The 23,843-nt window shown below is 42.2% G+C and overlaps 1 protein-coding gene across 2 annotated transcripts in view; it reads left to right on the top strand.

The window, feature by feature from the left end:
• Positions 1 to 21,834, top strand: part of LOC308324105 (retinoic acid receptor alpha-B-like) — a 38,833-nt gene extending 16,999 nt beyond the window's left edge. Inside the window, exons 2-10 of one of the 2 annotated variants that reach the window (XR_013964880.1) lie at positions 3,338 to 3,492; positions 11,171 to 11,312; positions 11,912 to 12,072; positions 12,509 to 12,685; positions 14,046 to 14,250; positions 14,940 to 15,007; positions 15,737 to 15,827; positions 16,039 to 18,072; positions 18,137 to 21,834. Coding sequence is in view for 1 of the 2 variants with exons in the window: in XM_080776027.1 (XP_080632153.1) it covers positions 3,338 to 3,492; positions 11,171 to 11,312; positions 11,912 to 12,072; positions 12,509 to 12,685; positions 14,046 to 14,250; positions 14,940 to 15,007; positions 15,737 to 15,827; positions 16,039 to 16,382 (1,343 nt within the window). In the remaining variant the exon portion in view is untranslated. Of the gene's footprint in view, positions 1 to 3,337; positions 3,493 to 11,170; positions 11,313 to 11,911; positions 12,073 to 12,508; positions 12,686 to 14,045; positions 14,251 to 14,939; positions 15,008 to 15,736; positions 15,828 to 16,038 lie in introns of both variants that reach the window. The other variant, XM_080776027.1, reaches the window with a different exon arrangement.
• Positions 21,835 to 23,843: the final 2,009 nt, after the last annotated feature.

Here is a 23,843-nt window from a genome sequence, read left to right as displayed (position 1 = left end):
TCATCATGGTCATCACTCATCAATATAATCATCACTAAGCCGAGCTAATGGATGTAGTTGCAGCCCTACACTGTAGCTCAACAACCCCATGATCCCATTTCCACATCGAAAACACCTGACCTGAATTATCCACAGGCCATGCTCTCATCTCTCACTTAACCCATTCTGACCGGGCACCCATTTTGGTGTTTGCATCATGTTATGCTTTAGCTATTGAAAAATAGCAGATCTACAAGCTCATATCGCGCCACCGAGTGGCGCGATACGAGCTTGTAGGTCTGCTATTTTTGAAAAATTCGAAGAACGACTGACATTTTTAGAATCTGATCTCAGGTCAGAATGGGTTAATCAGACCAGTGTGTGTCCAGTGGAAACCTCGTATGAATCTGATCTCAGGTCAGAATGGGTTAACCACGTTAACCCTGCCGTGCCCGTCCTGGTCACAACAGGTGAAAAACAGCAGATCTACAACGCATCGCATCATACGGCGATACCTTGTGTGGCGCTTGTTGATCAGCTACTTTGGCACGGATGGATTTGGAACTATTTTCTGGCTTTGAGAAAAGTCATATCTGATTGCATAAAAAAAGAAAATCACTTTCCCTCTCACTTTGCCACTAGATTTGCCACTCACTTTATGCATGCCCTCTGTCACTTTTTTTCTATTGATGTTATATAGAGAGGGTATGCGCATCATCGTACCTGGAAGTTATGCCCACTGAGTGGCAAAAGACAAATTTCTGGCCTTGCCTGCCCATTCATCCAAACAGAAAAGTCCTGTCTGATTGCATTAAACAATGTTAAACTCACCAACATTGCAGCTGTACGAAAAGCTTTTTGTTTCATACAAATCCACCATAGAAACGTTATGAACTACTTTCTGTCAAGAAATGCCCTGCATTTGATTATTTTATATAAGAAGTGTCAGAGTTTGGAAGTGCTTGTTTTCAATAACACAACATTTTGCTGCCTCCTGCATTATATGACATTTGGTACAGGTGGTACGCAGGACGGTTGAGTGATTTCCAACGAGCACTTCCAAACTCCAACACTCCATGCTGCTCAATGTTTTGACACTCAGTCTAGATGAGGGGGGCGTGTCCTGATGGGAAAATCATGCATGTGCATACTCTCTATTATCATTAAAATCGTAGTGTTTTGCCAAATATTTGGGGGCCCCACTGCCCCACTTAAAAGGCCCTCATGTCCCACCAGTGGGGCCCGACCCACAGGTTGACAACCACAGGTGTAGTAAGTACTGTAGGTAGGGTAACACAATGGAGGGGACAAACTAAACCCAGTGAAGTAGTGCTTCAAGCATTTTGATCTTTCCCTCAGCAGCATCTCTGAGCTACCATGTCACGTCCAGTCTTTCAGAAATACCATAGTGAATCGACACATAGCTATTATCCACTTGCTGTGAATTAGCAGCTACATGTTAGCATTTAACACGTTAAAGCCGGATCTGTGTCCTTTGACATTTTAGCCACTTTAATCATTGTTTTATACTCAAACATAGCAGACATACAAGCTTGTGTGTCACACTGTTTAATTAACGTGCTGCTGACCCTGTATATTGTAGTAGTGTTGACACTATACACATTCTGTACTCTGCAGGTGTGAGTCCTTTACAGTTTACAAGGCTAAAGTCCTCACCTCTGGTGTGTTATTTTATCGTGCGTGAGTGCGTGCGTGTGTGTGGTGGGGGAGTGATGGGAACAGGAGAAACGGTGGCTTACAGGGATGGTGTGTGCTAGTAGAGAAATACGGCTCAGCAGGGGGCCTCTACATCAGGGATTGATGGGAGTTTCTTCCACACGCACGCACGCACACGCACACGTACTTACACATACCCTACACTTGCATAGAATACATAAGTCTCTCCCTCCCCAACACACTCTCTAGCACACATTTCCCTGTCCAGGTTAGTACTAAACTGCACAGCTGACTGCCTCTCTCTCATTACTCCTTCCAATCCAATCCAATCCAATGAAGCTTTATTGGCAATGGCATAGGAAAAAATACGTTCACATTGCCAAAGCAAGTGTCAACTTATAACAATCATAACTAAGAAATGTAAGCACGAGTAAAGGAAATAAAGACAGAGCAACTTGTATGTCACTTTGCTTACAGCTTACAAAACCTGGCCTCCTCTCTCTCTCTCTCTCTCTCCACCCCCACCTCCCTTTCTCTGTTTATGTCCGTTCCCTGTGTCTCCTCTGCCTCTCCTTCCCTTCCCCCCTGCCTTCAGTCAGTCTTTCTCTCTCTTTGTAAACAGGACACTCTGTCCATGTCACCATTCTTCATGTCCTTCTGCTCCCCTGAGTTCACGTGGAGAGCTTTATTGGTGTGGAGACATCAGTGTGTGTTAACGTTGTTGTAATTAAGTAGAAACCCCCCAAAAGTACAGAGGGTGAACATGTTTTCAAAAATCCAAACTGGGACCCCTAATCAAGACCGGAGGAAGATTCTACAAAATTCCTTCTAAATCAGTAGTTTGCACACTTGGAAGATTTTTCAACAGTTTCAAAAATAGCAGATGTACAAACTCACAGCGCTGCACAAAGTGAAGCGCTTGTATTTCTTTGACAATTTCTTGACATTTGTTTAGAACTGTAGTGACCGTAGCTTCCAACAGAACAGCACATGGTAAACATCTAGCTCTAAGCAGCAAGTGTTATTATTTTAACCGTGGTGAAAACTGGGACAATTATTGTGTTTAATAGATATTGGCCGGGTCGTCTCGGTGACACCAAGCTTGAAACCGGGACAGTTTAATCCAATCCAGGACGTCTGGTCGCCGACTCGCCGTAACAATATATATTTAAGAAATGCACAAGCAAAAGCACCTTCATAAAGTTATCTCAAGATATCTTATTTGCAAAGAAGCTTCCTAGGTAATTCTGGTATTTTGGGGAGGAAATATTGGTCTTCTCCGTACTGTCTCATTACCGTAGGAAGCGCAGGACACAATCTCATCCTATGGCTGATCACATCCTAGATTTGGCATAGATTTGAGGAGACATTGAGTGGTTCCTTCCTTGGCTATCCCATAAGACGACCCTTTATATCTGGATATTTTAATTGGTCTGTCTGTCTGTTTTCACATGCCAATAAAGCCCTTTGAATTGAATTGAATTGAATTGTCTGTCTGTCTGTCTGTCTGTCTAATTACAAACGGTGGCTAGCTAGCTCCCTCAGGAAGGATGGTCTTCACGTGGATGTTCGGCCCCTACTTCCTGTAGTAACGTCTCCTCCTCTCTCCTCTTCTCTCTCAGCCATCGAGTCCTTCCTGTAGTAACGTCTCCTCCTCTTCCTCTCTCTTCTTCTCTCGCAGCCATCGAGACAGGAAGCAGCAGCTCGGGGGAGGACCTGTTGGTGCCCAGCCCCCCGTCTCCGCCTCCCCCTCCTCGCATCTACAAGCCCTGTTTCGTTTGCCAGGACAAGTCGTCCGGGTATCACTACGGAGTCAGCGCCTGTGAGGGCTGCAAGGTGAGATAAGATAAGATGAGATAACATAGGACGAGACCTTTCCTGATCCCGCGAGGGAAATCCAGTCATCATGGGCAGTCCAGCAGTTAAGATACAGTTTCTGGGCAAGAAAATGTACTGTACAGCAGAGCAGTACATCACACACAAAAGAAGCACCATCAATAATGGAGTAAATATACAACTGTATAATATTGTTTCTGTTGGGCAGAAACCTTATCTCCATATTTCCCCCCCCCCCCCCCCCCCGTAAATTAACGACCTACGGTACTTGATCATACTACACCGTCTTTTGATGCACAAGAGCATGAAATGTCACAACGTGATTTATTTGAACTTGTGGTTCTGCTACTTCTAGCTGTTTTAAAACTTAAACCTTGAAAAGTAACAGTTTTGGACATATGAGGTTTTCCAGTATACACCCTCAACAAAGTATGCATTATGCAGGACAAGAGAAAAAAAGTAGGCTAACCAAGTCAGATCTGTCCTTACTGCAATGAGCTGTTGTTACTTCAGAGCCAATTAGACTATTTAACGAGCTGAGCAGCCAACGGCGTGCCTCATTATAAATCTGCATGGCTACCGGCACAATACGGTATTTCCCCTCGGGATACATAACCATTTCCCCTCCTGCTCAGTTGCTCCACAATCTCCATGTGGAGGGGGTAGGTATGAGCTCAAATACAAGTCGTCAATGACGGGTGTAAACCTATGTCCAAAAGTGTTGCTTTTTAGGACATGTAAAAAATGACCCGTGTTCCAGTGGATCCACAGTACTACTACAGTATTAACTATTTAAAATAACCCGTGTTCCAGTGGATCCACAGTACTACTACAGTATTAACTATTTAAAATAACCCGTGTTCCAGTGGATCCACAGTACTACTACAGTATTAACTATTTAAAATAACCCGTGTTCCAGTGGATCCACAGTACTACTACAGTATTAACTATTTAAAATAACCCGTGTTCCAGTGGATCCACAGTACTACTACAGTATTAACTATTTAAAATAACCCGTGTTCCAGTGGATCCACAGTACTACTACAGTATTAACTATTTAAAATAACCCGTGTTCCAGTGGATCCACAGTACTACTACAGTATTAACTATTTAAAATAACCCGTGTTCCAGTGGATCCACAGTACTACTACAGTATTAACTATTTAAAATAACCCGTGTTCCAGTGGATCCACAGTACTACTACAGTATTAACTATTTAAAATAACCCGTGTTCCAGTGGATCCACAGTACTACTACAGTATTAACTATTTAGTCACAAGCTCGTGCTAATACGTTTCATTGGTTCAATATTTATTATCCGCGGTTTCATGACATCAATTTCAACCACAGAAAATCTACTGAATGTTAAAAGTTCAGGTTTTTTGGGTGCAGTTGAGCTCAGAAAACCTACAAAAAATAAGAAAAATCGCGATCCCGTTTAATCCAGTTTAAAACCATGTACAAGCTCACAATGTGACGCCATGCGACATGTTGTGAGGTTGATTTTGTTTACATTTTAAAAATTACGTTACAAGGTTTTTGCCTGACAGCACAAAGTGTGTGTGTGTGTGTGTGTGTGTGTGTGTGTGTGTGTGTGTGTGTGTGTGTGTGTGCACATGCAAGTCTGCAAGATCACATGTAAATATGTACTGTACAGTATGTACCAGTATAATGTACGTATATGAACACTCGCACAAAAACTGCACACGTTCACATCAACACTAACACACACACACACACACACACACACACACACACTGACCCGCATACAGTACACACCTAGATATACTTCATGCAACAATGACACTCTTGATTTTGAATGAGACGTGTGTAATTTCAGTGTCTGAAAGACATGAAAGAAACACACACACACACGCACACACACGCACACACACACACACACACACACAGTCTCACACACGTACACAAATACAGTATATTCTGGTTAAGCTGGCCCGAGGCCAGCAGATGCAGGTCACTGCTAGAAGACCTGGATTTAATGGCTAAAAATAGAGTGACACACACACGCATGTGTGTGTAAAGTAATAGTAGTGGCGGAAAGAAAATGGAGAGAGGAAGCCATAGAGATACTGAGAGAGACAGAGATGGTGCGTTCACACGGGCAGATGGATACAGTCTACCATTCATTGTCAAGGGAAGCGACGTGGAGCAAATCCGATGTTTGTAGCTGCTGCAAAAGATACGAAGCTACACATTGAAGCCAAGCTGAGTTCAACTTCCAGATGCAAAGCTACAAAGCTTTGTTGTCGGGTTTTTTTTCTCAATCTCCCCCGTCGGCCACCGCGCCTCCGACACACGTCACTACGGACGTACGCTTGATGACATCACCATCACCCGTGTGAGCAACACATATACAAAGCGACAAATATTCTGTGAACGCAACAAGTAAGGAGACATACCATTGTGGATGTGATGTGATTTTTTTCTGAGGGACATTATTAAATGTCAACGTCAACATATGCAACACCAAGAAAATGTTCACTTTGTTTTAGTAAATTAATGTCCTACTTGATTTTAATACAGTGTCACACAAAAGCATCAAAAGTGGAAGATCCTTAAGCTAGAAATCCGTCACAAAATGACACGTTTCGAGCTTGTAGATCTGCTACTTTTGCTGTTTTTTATTCAGCTATAGTGTAGATTTTCATATTACACAAATTGCCAATGAATGGAGAATTTACATCATATGTGGACGCGCAAATCGGTTATTTTTGTCCTACACAAATTGACAATGACAATGAATGACAATGAATGGATGATGTAATGATCATCCGTGTGTGTGTGTGTGTGTGTGTGTGTGTGTGTGTGTGTGTGTGTGTGTGTGTGTGTGTGTGTGTGTGCGCGTGCATGCCGAAAATGTCACTTCAAGCGAAATTGACATGATTATCTTCTGTATTGTGTGTAATGTAGACCCTCCAGAAAAAATGCGGGCAAAAATCCTTGATTATGCCGTTTATAATCCTTGATTATGCCGTTCATAATCCTTGATTATGCGGCCTAAAATCCTTGATTTTGAAATGAACTATGCAGGTATTTACCTGATTTTATGCGATGAAATTGCGCAGAACATTCCATGAGAAACAGTAGAGAGAGAAACATTCCATGAGAAACAATAGAGTGAACAGTAGAGAGAGAAACATTACATCAGAAACAATAGAGTGAACAGTAGAGAGAAACATTCCATGAGAAACAATAGAGTGAACACTAGAGAAACATTCCATGAGAAACAATAGAGTGAACAGTACAGAGAAACATTCCATGAGAAACATTAGAGTGAACAGTAGAGAAACATTCCATGAGAAACAGAATAGAGCGAACAGTAGAGAGAGAAACATTCCATGAGAAACAATAGAGTGAACAGTACAGAGAAACATTCCATGAGAAACAACAGAGTGAACAGTAGAGAGAGAAACATTCCATGAGAAACAATAGAGTGAACAGTAGAGAGAGAAACATTCCATGAGAAACAGAATAGAGCGAACAGTAGAGAGAGAAACATTCCATGAGAAACAGCAGAGAGATGGAGTGACCAGCAGGTCACAACCTTTACACTTCCCCTAGGCTTTGTAAGCCTCTTTGCAGTTCACATAATCCTGCACACACACTGCTCTCACGCATTTGCATTTACACGCATGAATGCACACACAACATGCACGCACGCACGCACGCACGCACGCACGCACACACACACAAACACACAGATCGATGCACACACACACACACACACACACACAGACACATGATCACTCGCACACACGCTGATGATGTCAATGCAGGGACGTGCATGCGTAAACAAATTGCGTGTGTGCGACTATGTTCATGTTTTTGTGTGTGAATATGTCGATTGTGTATGTGTGTATGTGTGTGTGTGTGTATGTGTGTGTGCTGCATTCTGTGTCAGTGGACATTTGTCAATGTGTGTGCAAGAGCTTGTTGTTGTTGGCTGTATAGGACTAGTTTTCTATACACAAAGGTCATATCGGCCTGGTATTTGTAATTGGACTGTATATATTGAGTTGTCTGTTGTCCCTTTATGAAGTAGGTAGCTCCAATCACACACAATGTTAGTTGCTGATTTACAAGCTCACTACGCGTGACACATTGTGAGGTTGTAGATCTGGTGTGAAATAATCATGATAATGATTTAAAGTCAGCCGTAATTGCTTTGAGAGTAGAGGTATAATATGACCTGGTGAAAACTGACACCCGCAGAAGAAGGAATATTATTACCAAATCAGGTCAGTGGATTATTACTGCAAAACTCTTTAGAGATTAGTGTGCAAGCTTCATTATTGTTTTTTTATTTAATCTGTTTGTACGTTTTTTTTAACACAATCGGTGCCAGGATTCCTTCAAAATAGGAGCTCTGGGGTGCCGGAAAGACATGGCCGCTATGAAGGAGTGAAGCAGTGCATGTGTCATTTATTTTAATTATTATTATTATCTTTTAAAGATTTGTTTTGGGGCTTTTATAATGCCTTTATTGATAGTGAACAGTAGTCAGACAGGAAAGGGGCAAAGAGAGATGGGGAGTGACATGTGGCAAAGGCTGTCGGGCTCGGGAGTAGAACCCGCTCCACAGCCTAGGTGCCCAGACGGTTGAGCTAACCGTCCGGGCCTCATTTTATTTTCTAATAAAAGACAACGGCCGCGGAAAGATGAAATTGGCAAACTTCAAGTTCGCTATTCGCTTTACCTCTGGTCCCTATTTTGGCCATGTTCAGAAAAAGATGTCAAAACCTTTAGAGATGTTCAAAATGGGACTCTAACCATCTATTGCTATATTGTCGGAACCCATCTGTAACCTGACTTGACAAGCCTTTCAGCTCATCTGAAACATGCCTTTTTTGCTTTGACTCGCTTTTCCACAAATCTTGATGAATCTTTGCCTCCTGCACAGTGCGCACCTTTGACTTTATATGAAGTCGCTGACTCGCTGCGCGTAGTTTTGCACGTAGAAGGATGACATGCACTGGCTTTGTTTTGCTAATGTTATCTGTCTTGTGAGTATGTACGAAAACAAAGTCCTAGCAATCAATCATTGTTGTGGGAATAAAATCTCGAATCCTGATTATATCACTAAGGGCTATTGCTCAGTCCTACGCAAATCAAAATATAGCACAACTAGGGCATAGGAAATAATAACCTGTCTACATATGCATTGTGAGCTCGTAGATCTTTGCTGATGTATTAAAACAAGGAAAATATATATTTTTTGTCATTCAAGACATTATCATATGCAAAATCCCAGACGGTATTTGGTCTCATATCACGATATTGATATAATAACAATATGTTATATTGCCCAGTCCTAACTGCAACCTGTCATATGAGTTATATTGCTCAATTGACGTTTGTATGCTGTGGTGGAGAGTGGTGTGTGAATCTGTTTTCATATTCATAATGGGTAATTAAGTCATGTGTTATTGTGTTCTACTTCTAGTAATAAAGCTCCTCATTGGTGTACATGCTCTGTCTCTCAGTGAGTTACCGTATCCACACTATCCCATCATGTTTATCACTGTCTCTATGACCACCAATAAACAAGAACTTCTGTCCGTCTGTGCTCTCCCGTTGGCAAGAGATGCAAGTCTAGCGATGACAATGGGAAAGAATGTCTGCCCCAGTGACATTTGTGGCGATTATGACACTTTTCGCCTCTGTCGGGTGGAAACCTCATATGTCTGTCCAAAACTGTTACTTTTCAGCCCGGATTCATGTTCAGAAATGGCAAAAGTAGCTGACCGACACGTTCAGCATCACACGTTCTGTGATGCTGTAGTATGATGCAAGTAGGGCACTAAGTAGGTAGTTAGTAGGGTATTCATTTATGAAGAAAAACAAAGTTAAAGTTATGGAGATAAGAGGTTTCTGCCCAACGGCAACGAATTGGTTCTGATGTTATTCCTAAACAGAGGTTGTCATCCGTGTGAGGGGATGTCACTAGAAGAAATGCCACACATCTCCTGGTAACCGTTAAAGAGGATGTATGAGTCAGGACTGTTACACACCCACCAAACCAGATAACATTCAGAAACGTCAGGGATTCATAACTCTTTGAAATGTTATGTTTCCCCAAACACAGCCCCCTCCACCCTTAACCCATTTAGACCTGAGGTAGATTCTAAAGAAAATGTCTTCTAAATCCTAAACGTTTTCTGAAAAACCTATTTTTCTATATCAGTGGTCCTCAACCTTTTGGTTGAGGACCCCCAGAATTTTCTGTATTTGGCCGTGGACCCATATCTGATATATGTTGTTTCAGGGACCTCCCAGATGCAAAGATTTGAGTTAAACATTTTCGCTCTGAAAGAATATAGATTCAAAGATTTGCGCCACATTTTCACGATTTTTCAAAAATAGGGATTTGTAGATCTGCTATTTTTCAATAGCTAAAGTATAACATGATGCTTAAAACACAAAGGGATTCCCGTCCACAATAGAAAATGTAATATTACTTTTTGATGCTTTTCTGTGGCGCTGTAGTCAAGTAGGGTGCGCTAATTTACGGGAAAAAAACAAAAAGTTAAAATATGGTTTCTGGTGCAAACGAACATGGTGTACAAGAGTCACACTGTAACAATGTCACAACCCAATTCATTACTTTCCTGCTACCCCCCCGTCTCTGTCTCCTATGTCTCTCTCTCTCTCTCTCTCTCTCTCTCTGTCACAGTTATTACATAATCGCCTGATCCCAATTATTTGAGCTAATTGCAAATATGTTTTGCATAATCGCTATAATCGTTTCCATTAATTTCATTTTCCCTCGTTGTTTCCACGTCGTTGTCTATGCTCTTTCGACCCACTTTCAACCTAGTGTCACTATTTTGGAACAAATAGGGCAAATACATGAACTGCTTGAACCCCCATATATGGTTGAATTGGGTGTCTGTCAGGGCTATATTATGCTAGTGTGTTTTCTGTTTTGTAGTATTGGGGGAAAGCCTTTTAATAGCAGCTCACAGGACGTCACATCGTGAAGCATTGTGAGCTTGTCGATCTGCTATTTTCTGCTAACACTTTCCCCACAATACGGATGCTGGGGTTTAAACAGTTCGAGAAATGTCAGAACACTTTAAATTCAAACTTTTTACCCAAAATACCACATGTATAGCTTGTTGTCTTATGGCCCGTTTTGGCCATAGTACATTATTTATGTTGTATGTTGTATGTGTATGTTTATTTTGGCCATTGTTGTCTTTTATATCATTGTATATTTAAAGTGATTGTCTTATCTGCCTTGTGCAATTTGTGTTTACAAAGGCTATTTACTGCACGTCGTCTCTGTCGGGTGGAAACCTCATATGTCCAAAACGGTTAACGGTTAACTACAAGTACCAAACGCGTTGAGCTTGCAGAACTGCTACTTTTGATACTTTTGTGTGATGCTGTAGTATGATCAAGTAGGACGTTAAAAAACTGAAAAGATTAGAATATGGAGACAGCGATGTTCATTAGTCCATTATGATGATGGTGATTATTTGTTGAGTGATGTGCTGCTGTTGATAGTTTTGCGTGACCTAAACTGGTGAAGTTAAAATGTGGAGATAAGAGGCTCCCGACAGCGACGATAATGTTTAATGGCACAAACACAAATGAAAGAATTCATGGCAGTAATTTTTATGACTCTCTCTCTCTCTCTCTCTCTCTCTCTCAGGGGTTCTTTCGCCGTAGCATCCAGAAGAACATGGTGTATACGTGTCACAGGGAGAAGGGCTGTGTCATCAACAAGGTGACCAGGAACAGGTGCCAGTCGTGTCGGCTGCAGAAATGTCTTGACGTCGGCATGTCCAAAGAATGTGAGTATTTGTGTGTGTGTGTGTGTGTGTGTGTGTGTGTGTGTGTGTGTGTGTGTGTGTGTTTGTGCGTGCGCGCCTTTGTGTTTGTCCGTGTGTGTGTGTGTGTGTGTGTGTGTGTGTGTTTCTGTGTGTGTTCACATGCCATCAGTCCTCAGATCTCACTTCAAAGCACTTTCTCACTTTCTGATCATCCTCTGTTACTCCCCTGATTTTAAACTATTGATATTTGTCTCCCTCTACTGGTGGTCACTAGCTACACCCACACTAGCGATTTTCCAAAGAATAGCTACTTTAGTAAAAAGGTCAAAGTAGGGCTTAATAAAATATCAAAAAATATATTTCAATATTTAAAAACAATATGCAATATGTAAAAACAACACACCGATTACTTGATTAATACAAAAGAAGTTTGATTCATATATCATCTCTGCGGGGTGGAAACTGTCCAAAAACTGTTACTTTTCAGGATTAAAATTCAAAAACATCAAACGTAGCATGATCAAGTAGGACAATGTATGAGGAAAAACAAACAAACAAACACTAAAAGTCAGAATATGGAGATAAGAGGTTTCTGCATGTGTTCCTCTGTCCGCCCTCAGCCGTACGGAACGACCGAGCCAAGAAGAAGAAGGAGGAGCGGAGGGTGGAGGTGGTGGAGAGCTACGTCCTGTCGGCCGATGAAGAGGGCATGATAGAGAGAGTCAGACGGGCACACCAGGACACCTTCCCCTCGCTCTGCCAGCTGGGCAAATACACAACGGTACACAACCGCACGCACGCACACATGCACGCACGCACACACACACACACACACACACACACACACACACACACACACACACACACACACACACACACACACACACACACATACACACATCCATGCACATGCATGGATGCAGTTTGTATTTACTATATGAGAATTCCTAGTCATTTTAAGTATTTTAGTTAAATTAGTTGTTACGCCAATTGATTCCATAAGATAACGATTTCTCTTGAGAGGACTAGGAAAACTGTCTGTCTCTCAAACTCCACTATACTGTACGTGTTCCATAGTAGGAACTACCCCTGCTGCGTGGTAGGAACTTCCTACCCCACCACAGTGGAGAGACTATAGGGGTTTGAATGGTCCTGGTGCATCCAGCGTGTACAGGTCTAAAGAATAACATATGGTCTTCTCTGTCCTGTGGTTGCAGAACAACAGCTCGGAGCACCGCGTGGCTCTGGACCACAGCCTGTGGGACAAGTTCAGCGAGCTGTCCACCAAGTGCATCATCAAGACGGTGGAGTTCGCCAAGCAGCTGCCCGGCTTCACCACACTGAGCATCGCCGACCAGATCACCCTGCTCAAAGCAGCCTGCCTAGACATCCTGGTGAGTGGTTTACACACACACACACACACACACCAGATCACCCTGCTCAAAGAAGCCTGCCTCGACATACTTGTGAGTGGTTTACACACACACACGCACGCGCGAGCGGCCGCGCGCGCACACACACACACACACCAGATTACCCTGCTCAAAGCAGCCTGCCTCGACAGTACACCCTGGTAAGGGTTTACTTTACACCTACACGCACACATGCTTAAAAAAGTAATCGATAAAAACACCCTCTGATGTATTAGATTGAAGGACAATATACGCCACCAGAACCAAGGACGTGTGTTTTCAATGAATCGTTGAAAATGTTGTTTTAACTTTTAAGGTACAGTGGGTTTGTATAGGAAGGAAGGTGGGGTGTGTCTGATAAAAAAATTGCCTAAATATCAAAAAATCGAATCTACAGTAAAGCAACTTAAAAACTGGTGGGTCTGGTGGGTGCTCACAAGCGCCTGTGTAGAAGACATCGAAATGACCCCAAACATGTTTTTAAGTGAAATATAAGGGATATAAGTCATATTTTATTGATCACAGCCACGTGCACACACACTATATGTGCATCTCTGCCTGACATGGGTCAATAATAGATGACTTGGGTTATACAACACATAAAGTATACTGTATATACATAGTTACTTATGCACGCATGATTACTGATCTGTATCCGTTATGTCCCTTGCCATTATGGTCCTGTTGTAAAGAATGACAATGTTTACGTTATGATTGTTTGGTTCTGTTTACTTATTTAAAAGGGTTCCTCCTCTACATGGAACATGTATTCTATTCAGTGTTGCCATGTCTGCTTATTATGAGCGCCTTTGGGCTTGTTTTTTTTTTTTTTTTTTTTTTTTTTTAAGTTGCTTTTTATTTGTGGGTTGCAGGTTATTGGGCTTGTTTCTGAATTTATTTTATTTATTTATTTTTCCATTGTGTTGTGTGATGTGATGTGTACAGTATGTGTGTAATTTAACACTTAACCCAAGCCATCCATAAGTGCCTAACGTGTCCTAGTGCAGGGGTTCTCAACCTGGGGGTCGCGACCCCTTGGGGGGGCCTCGAAATTATTTTTGGGGTGTCCCCAAATTATTATTTTTAACTCAAATCTTTGCTTCTGGGGGGGATCCCTGGAACAACATATTTTCAGATGGGGGTCTGCAGCCAATTTCATAAGATTTCTGGGGTCCTTGACATGAAAATGTTTGAGAACCACTGACATAGAAACATATAGGTTTCAGAAAACTTTGAGTATTTAGAAGACATTTTTGTAGAATCGTCCTCCGGTCTAAATGGGTTACGGTTGCTTGTTTTCCCAACAGTGATTCTACTGTGTCCCTTGTCGTCCCCATCCCAGATCCTGCGGATCTGTACCCGCTACACCCCGGACCAGGACACCATGACCTTCTCGGACGGCCTGACCCTGAACCGGACCCAGATGCACAACGCAGGCTTCGGCCCGCTCACAGACCTGGTGTTCTCCTTCGCCAACCAGCTGCTGCCTCTGGAGATGGACGACGCCGAGACGGGACTGCTCAGCGCCATCTGCCTGCTCTGTGGAGGTACTGCAACCTGGCTGGCAAATTGGCAATGTCATAAAAAAAAGGAATTGGGATTTTACCAGCTGTCCAATCTAACTATAAATGCACCAAGTGTGTGTGTGTGTGTGTGTGTGTGTGTGTGTGTGTGTGCGCACGCAGGGCTTAAAGTTCTCAGTCCTGAGGATCTCATTGGGGTCATTTAATGAGATCAGTGCAGATTTGCAAAAAAACTTTTTCAGTTGGGATTGTTTTTGGCTTTAAGCCCTGCCCTGTACATATATGGAGCTGGCCTATGGGCATAAAAGGGACACAGACATAATATCTGGGTGGGCCATGCATTTCCAACTTGCATCGTTCCAACGGACACCGCTGTAGAGGCCCCAACGGGCACCGCTCTAGTTCCCTGAAAAATAATACGATCCTTCATCAGGTTATCTTTAGGAAATTGCACATACAGGTGAACTATGTTCATGCATAAACTCCCTAAGTTCTTATTCTCAGTAACTTGGTTTCAAACTGTCAATTAAGCACGATCACAATATGGCGGTGTGTGAGAACAGACCTGGTCATTTCTACACTGAGATGCTATGCTACTTCTAGCACGATGTTGAATGCCATGACGTTGTTTTTCATAATACTAAAGTGTGTGTGTGTGTGTGTGTGTGTGTGTGTGTGTGTGTGTGTGTGTGTGTGTGTGTGTGTGTGTGCAGACCGTCAGGACCTGGAGGAGTCAGACAAGGTGGACGTTCTGCAGGAGCCGTTGTTGGAAGCCCTGAAGGTCGGACAGAGTTTTTTTGTCGAATCGTAAAAATGTGAAAAATGTTTGTATTAGTCTAGAAAACAGAATTATTGTTGTGAATCGATAGAAAACAGAATTATTGTTGTGAATCGATCCCTGAAGTTACATGTTTTTGCTCTTGTGTTATCAACTCTTTGGCATGATTACATTCCAAATTAGCAATTTTATACATATCGATTATCTGATTATTAGAAAAAGGGATCGATAGACTAAATCTCTAAAGAAGATGTTGATAGAAGCAAACAAATATTGATGTTCTGCTTTTGGTGAGTCAGACTGTATAGGGAAAACAGTAACTTAGGCACTCCTCCGTCTTCAGGTGAAAAATGCAATCTATTTCTTTCAGCAAGGCAACAGAGGATGACCCTCTGTTGACACGTTTCCACACTCGAGTAGAACTTTATTTTATTATTATTTATTCTTTTGCTTCTATGTTACACTGAAGAGCACTTGTTCAATGTTCTTTTTTTTAATGTTTTTTTTGTGGCTTTCGCCTTTATTTTATATATTTTATGGAGGGACAAACAGTAGGCTGACAGGAAATGGGGAGAGAGATGGGGGAGAGACATGCAGTAAAGACCGTCGGGATCGGGAGTCGAACCCGCGGCACACTGCCAGACTGGATTACCAGCCAAGGTGCCTGGAACGCTGAGCCACGGCCCAGGCCATGTTCAATGTTCTAACAGCTAATAATATGTATCTGTGCAGATCTACGTGAGAAGGCGGAGGCCTGACAAACCCAGCATGTTTCCTAAGATGCTGATGAAGATTACCGACCTCAGAAGCATCAGTGTGAAGGGTGAGATATGCATGGCGATTTCAATAATTTCTCTGCGTCTTCACTTCCGTGAACAAGTTTTGCCGCGCTGACAGCGTTTTACTGTTGTAGCCAATGGGGTTATAACGTGCACGCACGCATGCACGCACGCAAACATATTGACAGTACACACAGTCACATTTATGTTTAATAACTTTCTTTTCCCTCTCCATTGGTTCCGTCGTTGGTCCAGGAGCGGAGCGGGTGATCACGCTGAAGATGGAGATCCCAGGCTCCATGCCTCCTCTCATCCAGGAGATGCTGGAGAACTCGGAGGGCCTGGAAGGGCAGGGGGCTGGCGGGGGGAAGGGCGGGAAAGCTGGGAAGGGGGAAGGGGGAGGAGGAGGGGGAGGAGGAGGAGGGGGAGGAGGGGAGGGAGCAGGAAAAAAGGAGGAGGGAGTGAGAGGAGAACGCGAAAAAACCAAGTCCGGAAACCGCCACTCCAGCCCGTCGCCCGGACCCGTTTCCTCCTCGCCCAGCCCCAGCTCGGTGCCCTGCTCGCCCTCTCCTTCCACCACCCCGTCATCATCCACCTGAAACACACACACACAACCACACACATACATGCACACGCACACACACACACACATACACGCACGCACGCACGCCCAAACACATGTAACCTGCTCCAGAGCACCAGCCCAGACGCAGCCCTGGGCTGAACTGAACGAGAACCAATAAGTTGTCCCCCATACGACCTGCAGTCTGGAAGACACGTGGCACTGGAAAAAAAATGAAATAAAAACTGGACCAGAATCCGGAGCGGGCTCCCAGTCAGGGAGAACCAGGGACTTGCACCTCCGGAAAGGGTTAATGTCAACCCTACTTCAAAATACTGCTGATGCTATACACGTTGGAACTGTGACACTGGAACAATTCCACAGTCGACTGATTCTCTTGTTGGCGTTTATTCTGACAGCCGGAACGTGCGCTGGACGTGTCATGATCTCAACCTCATATACAGCACCTGACTAGAAGCCCGAGGAAAGTGACGATTCTCTGGGAGTGTTCTGAACCCGGGTGGATCATTTTCCAGACCCCAGTTTAGTCCATAAAGTGTGTTCAAACTTTTTACCGTCTACAATGTGGAGATCCCTTCACGGTTACGGTACAAGATCACCGTTAAAGATGGTCACATATCAAACAAGTGGCTGGTAAATCCATGAGGTGTGTGTGTGTGTGTGTGTGTGTGTGGATAGTGGGGGGAAAAGTGGCGGTTTCCCACCTTGCTGATAAACTCCAGAACCCAAATGGCCACAGTCCTGTTTGAGGTGGACCGAGCGCTGCACTGGGTTGGTTGAGTGCTCCCATTGCGACCTGGAGGACTGGTTGTACTGGTCAGTTGGACGGAGTTGAGACGGAGAGCTGGAAGGCCCCCCTGCACGGGGCGTTTTCAGTGGAACAGTTTCTGCGCATACAGAATTGTACATAGTTAAAGCCCTGTTATACTTGGTCGCGTGCCGGCCGCGGTGATACGCGGAAAAATAGATGATCTACAAGACCACTAGAATGTTGGGCTTGTAGATCCGCTATGTTTTGTGTTCCTGCACGCAGCCAATCATAAAGCAGGCCTCATACAGTCAGTGAATGGATGTTGTCTAGAAGAGGAATGACGGACAGCTTCGTTGTCGGAAACAACATTCCTCTACTTTTACTCAAAGGTTTCGTTTCCAATTTAAAAAAAAGAAGAAAAAAGAAATTATGAAATAAACAAAACATGTAAAGTATATGAGAACGTGAAATATATTGTATATATGGGGAAAAACAAGGCCATGGCCCAAATGCACAGTACAATACAGTATGTATACATTTCATTCACTTGTTACAAGGAAGTCCATCAGGTAGCTCACCTCCATGGTTTAGGTGCCTTCTAGTCTCTCAAGCCAGACCACCATTTCATAATCTTTAAATGCTACACTAAGAGTCTGTAACTATAATCATCTGGTCTCCCTGAAGGCAGATGGCGGGAGCTGTCACCTGTCCGTCATTTTGTGTTCACTAAAATATTTTTTAAAACAAATTTTAACCCATTAAGAAGACCTGAGGCCAAACAAAACTTTAAAAATATATTTTTGAAATTTCTTTTCTACTAAGCAGCGAGCTGTATAGGCTTCGACTAATTTGATTTACATTAGGACACATTTGCGCAACTGCAAATATTACACAGAGGTGGTGGTACAGGAGACTTCACTCCGGTCTCATTTTAATAATATAATATTACACAGAGGTGGTGGTACAGTAGACATCCGCTTCACTCCGGTCTCATTTTAATAATATAATATTACACAGAGGTGGTGGTACAGGAGACATCCGCTTCACTCCGGTCTCATTTTCGGCCCGTTCGTTGCTTCAGACTGAAAGCCTTTTAAAGTTGTGTGAGCCAACAGTCTGGCTCGAGAGACTAGGTGCCTTCTAATTATGTTATTCTCTCCTCTCTTCACAATGGGTTGTTTTGTTGTTGTTCTGTCCAGTTGAATATATATTACAATTTATATAGATTCAGTTTGTGCACACAGACAAAAGCGCATCTTGTCACCTCTTGTCAAAGTGAAAGCAATTATTTGGTGATAACACGACTCGCACACGCACCCGGAGTCGTGAAACTGTCTGTTTTGATTAGCTCTCTTTGTGGTTTTTGATCACCAAAACCGACAAGTCGGTTTATCTTTCTTACTTCTGCCTTTTACGAACACACTTAGCACGCTGCACAAAGGGCATCACTCACATGTCTCCAGTGTTGTTCACCGAAATGTGTTAACAGAATGTGCAAGTGACATGTTTACTCTTCACAAGTGGTTCTCGACACCCATCCCAAAGACCCAGATCAGATCACAGATAGTTTCCTGTTAGTATAGTAATCGTTCATTGGGTCTCCAGACCAGTGCTTCCCAATCTTTTGGCCTTCTTACACCTGCCAACAGCTGAGACCCCCCCCCCCCACACACACACACACACACACACACAGGCAGGCATGCACGCACGGACACACGCACGTTTCTCAGACAATTAAACAACACATGTTATTACTGTACTTTGCAATGACTGTATGAGGAGTTGGACTAATTATATCACATGAGTGACGGTGGATGAAAGCGAGGATGTTTTTTGTTTTTTTTAGAAATTGTCAGGAAAGTGAGTTAACTTTTTTTTGTCTACCTCAAAACAGACAAGGCCCCACGCCTACGCCTGTGATCTTTGGTTGAGAAACACTGCTCCAGACCACAGCTGAGCTAGCTGATCTATTCAGCCAGGTATGAGTGTCACATGGGCCCTAAACTAAGCCTGATCCAATCTACTGAAAATAGGCGATCTACAAGTTTCTTTTAGCTTGTAGATCAGCTATTTACATTTCGCACAATCACACGCAACTAGGTGTAACTCGGGCATGATAATTCCCCAATGAAAAGTGACTGTTTGTGGGTCTTGTGAACCACAGCGTACTGCTGGGGACATTATTGTGTTAACCTATTATATTAAGACCTGAGGCTCATTCTAAAAATGTCTTCTAAATCTGTAAACAGTTTTCTGGAAAACATATGTTGCTATAACAGTGGTTCTCAAACCTTTTCATGTCAAGGTCTCAAGGACAGGGGAAATGTACAGCTTTCAGGTACATGTCCGTACATCTCAAGTAAATTAGTTCAAATAAAATATAACGTACCGTAATATGTCTTAGGTGTTCCATCATTGTAGAATGGAGAATCTGCCTAGTGCAGAAGAATGGAAAATCCCTTGTTGAATTTGTAGAAGGGCTTGGTTTATGTTGAGCTTTCCTCACTAATGTAACAAAGGTATTGGATATAAAAACAGCCTATGACTATGCCAATAACAGTACAGTTCTTTAGCCCTGTTAGACGTGAAGCTGCAGATAGTGTACATGGATGGTGCTGGTTGGTTGGTTGGTCCATATGGCACATCACTCCCAAACAAGATATCATACTGTCTCAATGTCATGATTTGGATTGCATTGGTGCTGTGTGAGGATGAACCAAACTGATTTTGGTCTTTCCACTGAATACTGACACAATAATATGCAGTACACCAGCTAAATAGATCTCTGTGAATTGATTGAACAGAAAGTGATTTGACCCCACATCTGGACCAAATGCAAACACACGCACACATACGCACGCACACACTTTGTCATGCAATATTTCTACAATATGGTTGATGTAGTCTATACAAAGTTTGGTATCGTGCTTCCGATGTCTCAAATGACTTACTATCTTTATACATACAGTACATAAGTGACATTTGCTTTAAATGTGTGCTGTGAGCAATTTTTTTAAGTCGAGGTATATAATAGTTCCTTCCAAGTGGAAGACATGTGACGTTAGAATTAAACTCTTCATATGAACAACAACACTGCCACTGTATAACAGTTTCTACTCCAATACTGTAACAGGTTACTGTAGCAGAACCAGCACTGCCTCAATATAAATTACATCTATACTATCATGACACATAGACGGATGTGAGCGTTGGTCTACCAGCCACACACTGTACTAACTACATATCGTTGGGCAGAAACCTCTCGTGTCCATATTTAAACTTTTTGTGTTTTTTAATGCCCTGGCCTGCTAGAATGATAATACTACAGCGTCGCTCAAAAGCATCAGAGTAGCGGATCTGTAAGCTCGAGCTTGTCGATCTGCCACTTTTGCTGTTTTTAAATATGAATCCACCCGACAGACGATATGCAACTTAAATAAACTGTACGACGAATGACAGAAATGGCTAAACGTTCACAGTCACACCCTGTGATAGCCATCCATGCAGTTCGTCCAAAATGTTCCAAGTGCAAACCGCGAGCATGGTGGCAGCTTATCACAAATTTATGACATGCTTTTTGTTACTCTCTGGATTGTGCTGTGTGTATCCATATGCAGACAGAACGCGTGAATGAAGCTGTGTGTGCGTGTGTGCATGTGTGTACGTGCGTGCTGCACACACATGAACCAGACTGGATGGTTTTTTATGCAGTTAAAACTGAATCATGACTTGACAAGTTACTTTTCCTCACTCTGTTTCAAGAACTGAATGGCGAGTTTACTTGACCGCACTTGGCTTCATGTGTGACCAATCACTCTGTGTGTGTGCGTGTGTGCGTGTGTGTGTGTGTGTGTGTGTTTGTGTGTGTGTATGAGAGAATATGTAATATAATATTTCACAATCACAACACAACTCAATACCTGTAGGGGTCGTTGCTTTTCCCTCATTCACATTGTGTTATTATTATAATATAATGTGGTCTCACCATGGATTTATGGATTGTTATAGTTATAACTGTCCCATCTTGAGACAGTGGTGGAGACAGAATGTCCCCGTGTTACACCCGAATGTCTCCAGTGTTGATTTTGACAGCAACTTTTGATTTTAGTTTTATTCATAGTCGCTTGAATAGTTTTCATTTAGTTTTAGTCACATTTTCGTCACCTGGAATGTTTTAGTGTTAGTCTAGTTTTAGTCGACTAAAGTTGACTTAATCTACAGTTGATTTAGTCGACTAAAATGTATTTTGGCGGTCTTTGATGCCGTCGTAATGACTGATTTACACTTGATGAAAATAGCCGATCTATAAGCTCACTTGTAGATCTGCTATTTTTAGCATGCAACCATGTGTAAAATGACTTATACTGGATCTCTTGTCCACTAGTCCCTTCCTAACATTTCTAGTCTAGTTTTAATTTGTTGACGAAATTGTCAATAGTTTTAGTTTTAGTCATGGTAGCTTAGTTTCCATTTAATTTATCAGTGAAAACAGGTAGTCGACGAACATTTTTTGTCATAGTATTAGTCGATGAAATCAACACTGAATGTCTCTGTGTTACACCAGAATGCTCCAGAATGTTCCCGGTGTTACAAAATGTTCTAGACGGATATTGTTTTGTTTTATTAAAAAAAAGGACCATTAGAGTAGATAGTCTCTGTCCCCCCCCCCACCCCCAGTGCACAACTGAATCCAACCATGATGTATCCAACATCAACACTTTGCTACTATGTGAGAAATGAAGCTGAATAAATTACCTCAGTGATTTTTAACTGCATGTCTCTGTTGTTATTGTGTGTGTGTGTGTGTGTGTGTGTGTGTGTGTGTGTGTGAAGTCCAGTTTCCTATTTGTAGGCCTACTAGTGACGAGCTGCCGCCGTTCAACTTCTTCCTGTGGTATATAGCTTTAAAAACCATAATTCCACAGTAGCTTTTACTTAACACCCACTCAAATGTCTTTTACCTAACACCCACTCAAATGTATTTGACCTAACACCCACTCTTAATGTCTTTTACCTAGCACCCACTCAAATGTCTTTTACCTAGCACCCACTCAAATGTCTTTTACCTAACACCCACTCAAATGTCTTTTACCTAACACCCACTCTTAATGTCTTTTACCTAACACCCACTCAAATGTCTTTTACCTAGCACCCACTCAAATGTCTTTTACCTAACACACACTCAAATGTCTTTTACCTAACACCCACTCTTAATGTATTTTACCTAACACCCACTCAAATGTCTTTTACCTAACACTCACTCAAATGTCTTTTACCTAACACCCACTCAAATGTCTTTTACCTAACACACACTCAAAAGACACCCACTCAAATGTATTTTACCTAACACCCACTCAAATGTCTTTTACCTAACACCCACTCAAATGTCAGAAGATTTTGTGCAGAAACAAAGCATTCAGAGCATTTCTGAGATATGCTATACATATACCGTAAATAACAGGTGGTTAATAATTTCTGTTCTAGGACATATCCTCTCTCTCTCTCTCTCTCTCTCTCTCTCTCTCTCTCTCTCTCTCTCTCTCTCTCTCTCTCGTATTATATCCTCCCTGAGAGGATGAGGATGATGTCAGCTGAATCTGAAAAATCTTTTATTTTAAGAAAAAACTGTTATTTATTTTCTTTTGTACTTGTTTGTTTAGTTGTGAGTTATAGAAACAAATGTGGTGGAAAAGGTACTGGCATTTTTACTTAAGTAAAAGTATCAATACTGTCCGGTTGTAGGCTACAAAAGTATTGGCATCGAAATATACTCACCGTTACCAAAAGTACAGCATTTTTGTGATGGAAAGTGACTTTCCATCACTGGTTAAAGCTGATATGGAGGATTGAGCGGTTGTGGTTGAGTTGTGCTCACAGCATGCTCTCAGTCTGCACGGCCCACAGAACGGCAGCAAGTTTGATTCGTTCACACAGTCAGCCACGCTTTAAGAGTGTCACCCAGATAAGTGACAGGAACTACATGTAGTGTACTACATGTTCTCTAGCTGTCTGCACATCAGTCCAGGATGAAGACGCTGCTGTTCCTAGTCATCTATGGTGAGTTTGTGTGCCTTACAAAAGTTAGTTTTGGTTAAAGAGGATTTACAGTAACTGTTGGTTAATAGAACATGAAAAACAGGACCGTATGCTAAAACATACAGTAACCTTTACTATACAGTTTAAATTGGTCCCCAAATGTATGTAGAAAATTAAGTGACTACTGTATATTATATATTGTTTTTTGCGTTTTTCTTCTTTGCTGCAACCCTATATTACTTACTTACTGAGTTGCTGAATTGACAGAATGGATCTAGTGAACCACAGATCTCTGTAGGCGTAGACTAGAGGAAGTGGTATACGTATAGAGATAACTAACGCTCATGGCTGGTAATATGAATAAACTTTTGCCTCTCTAAGTATTTAGAAGGACTAATAATATTAGGGATGCATCATGCATGCAGACTACAGTGTTCTCATTTTTCCAACATTAGACTCAAGTTAAGTTACTACTATAACTACTTGAATGCTGAATGATTGCATCAAGACAATAGTTCACCTAAAAAAAGATAATTCTGTCATTATCTGCAGTACTCACCAGTGGTGGAAATTGAAAATAACTGGAAAGTAGGCCTACATGTACTCAAGTATTGTACATCATTAAAAAATGTTAAGTATTTTTTACTTTACTTGGGTACTTTCATGTTTAAATATTTTGACTTCTACTCC

Source organism: Protomyctophum bolini (assembly GCF_963924005.1).
Source record: "Protomyctophum bolini genome assembly, chromosome: 11".
Lineage (NCBI taxonomy): Eukaryota > Metazoa > Chordata > Actinopteri > Myctophiformes > Myctophidae > Protomyctophum > Protomyctophum bolini.
The sequence above is the reverse complement of the archived record's forward strand: the minus strand, read 5'-3'. Positions and strand labels throughout refer to the sequence as shown.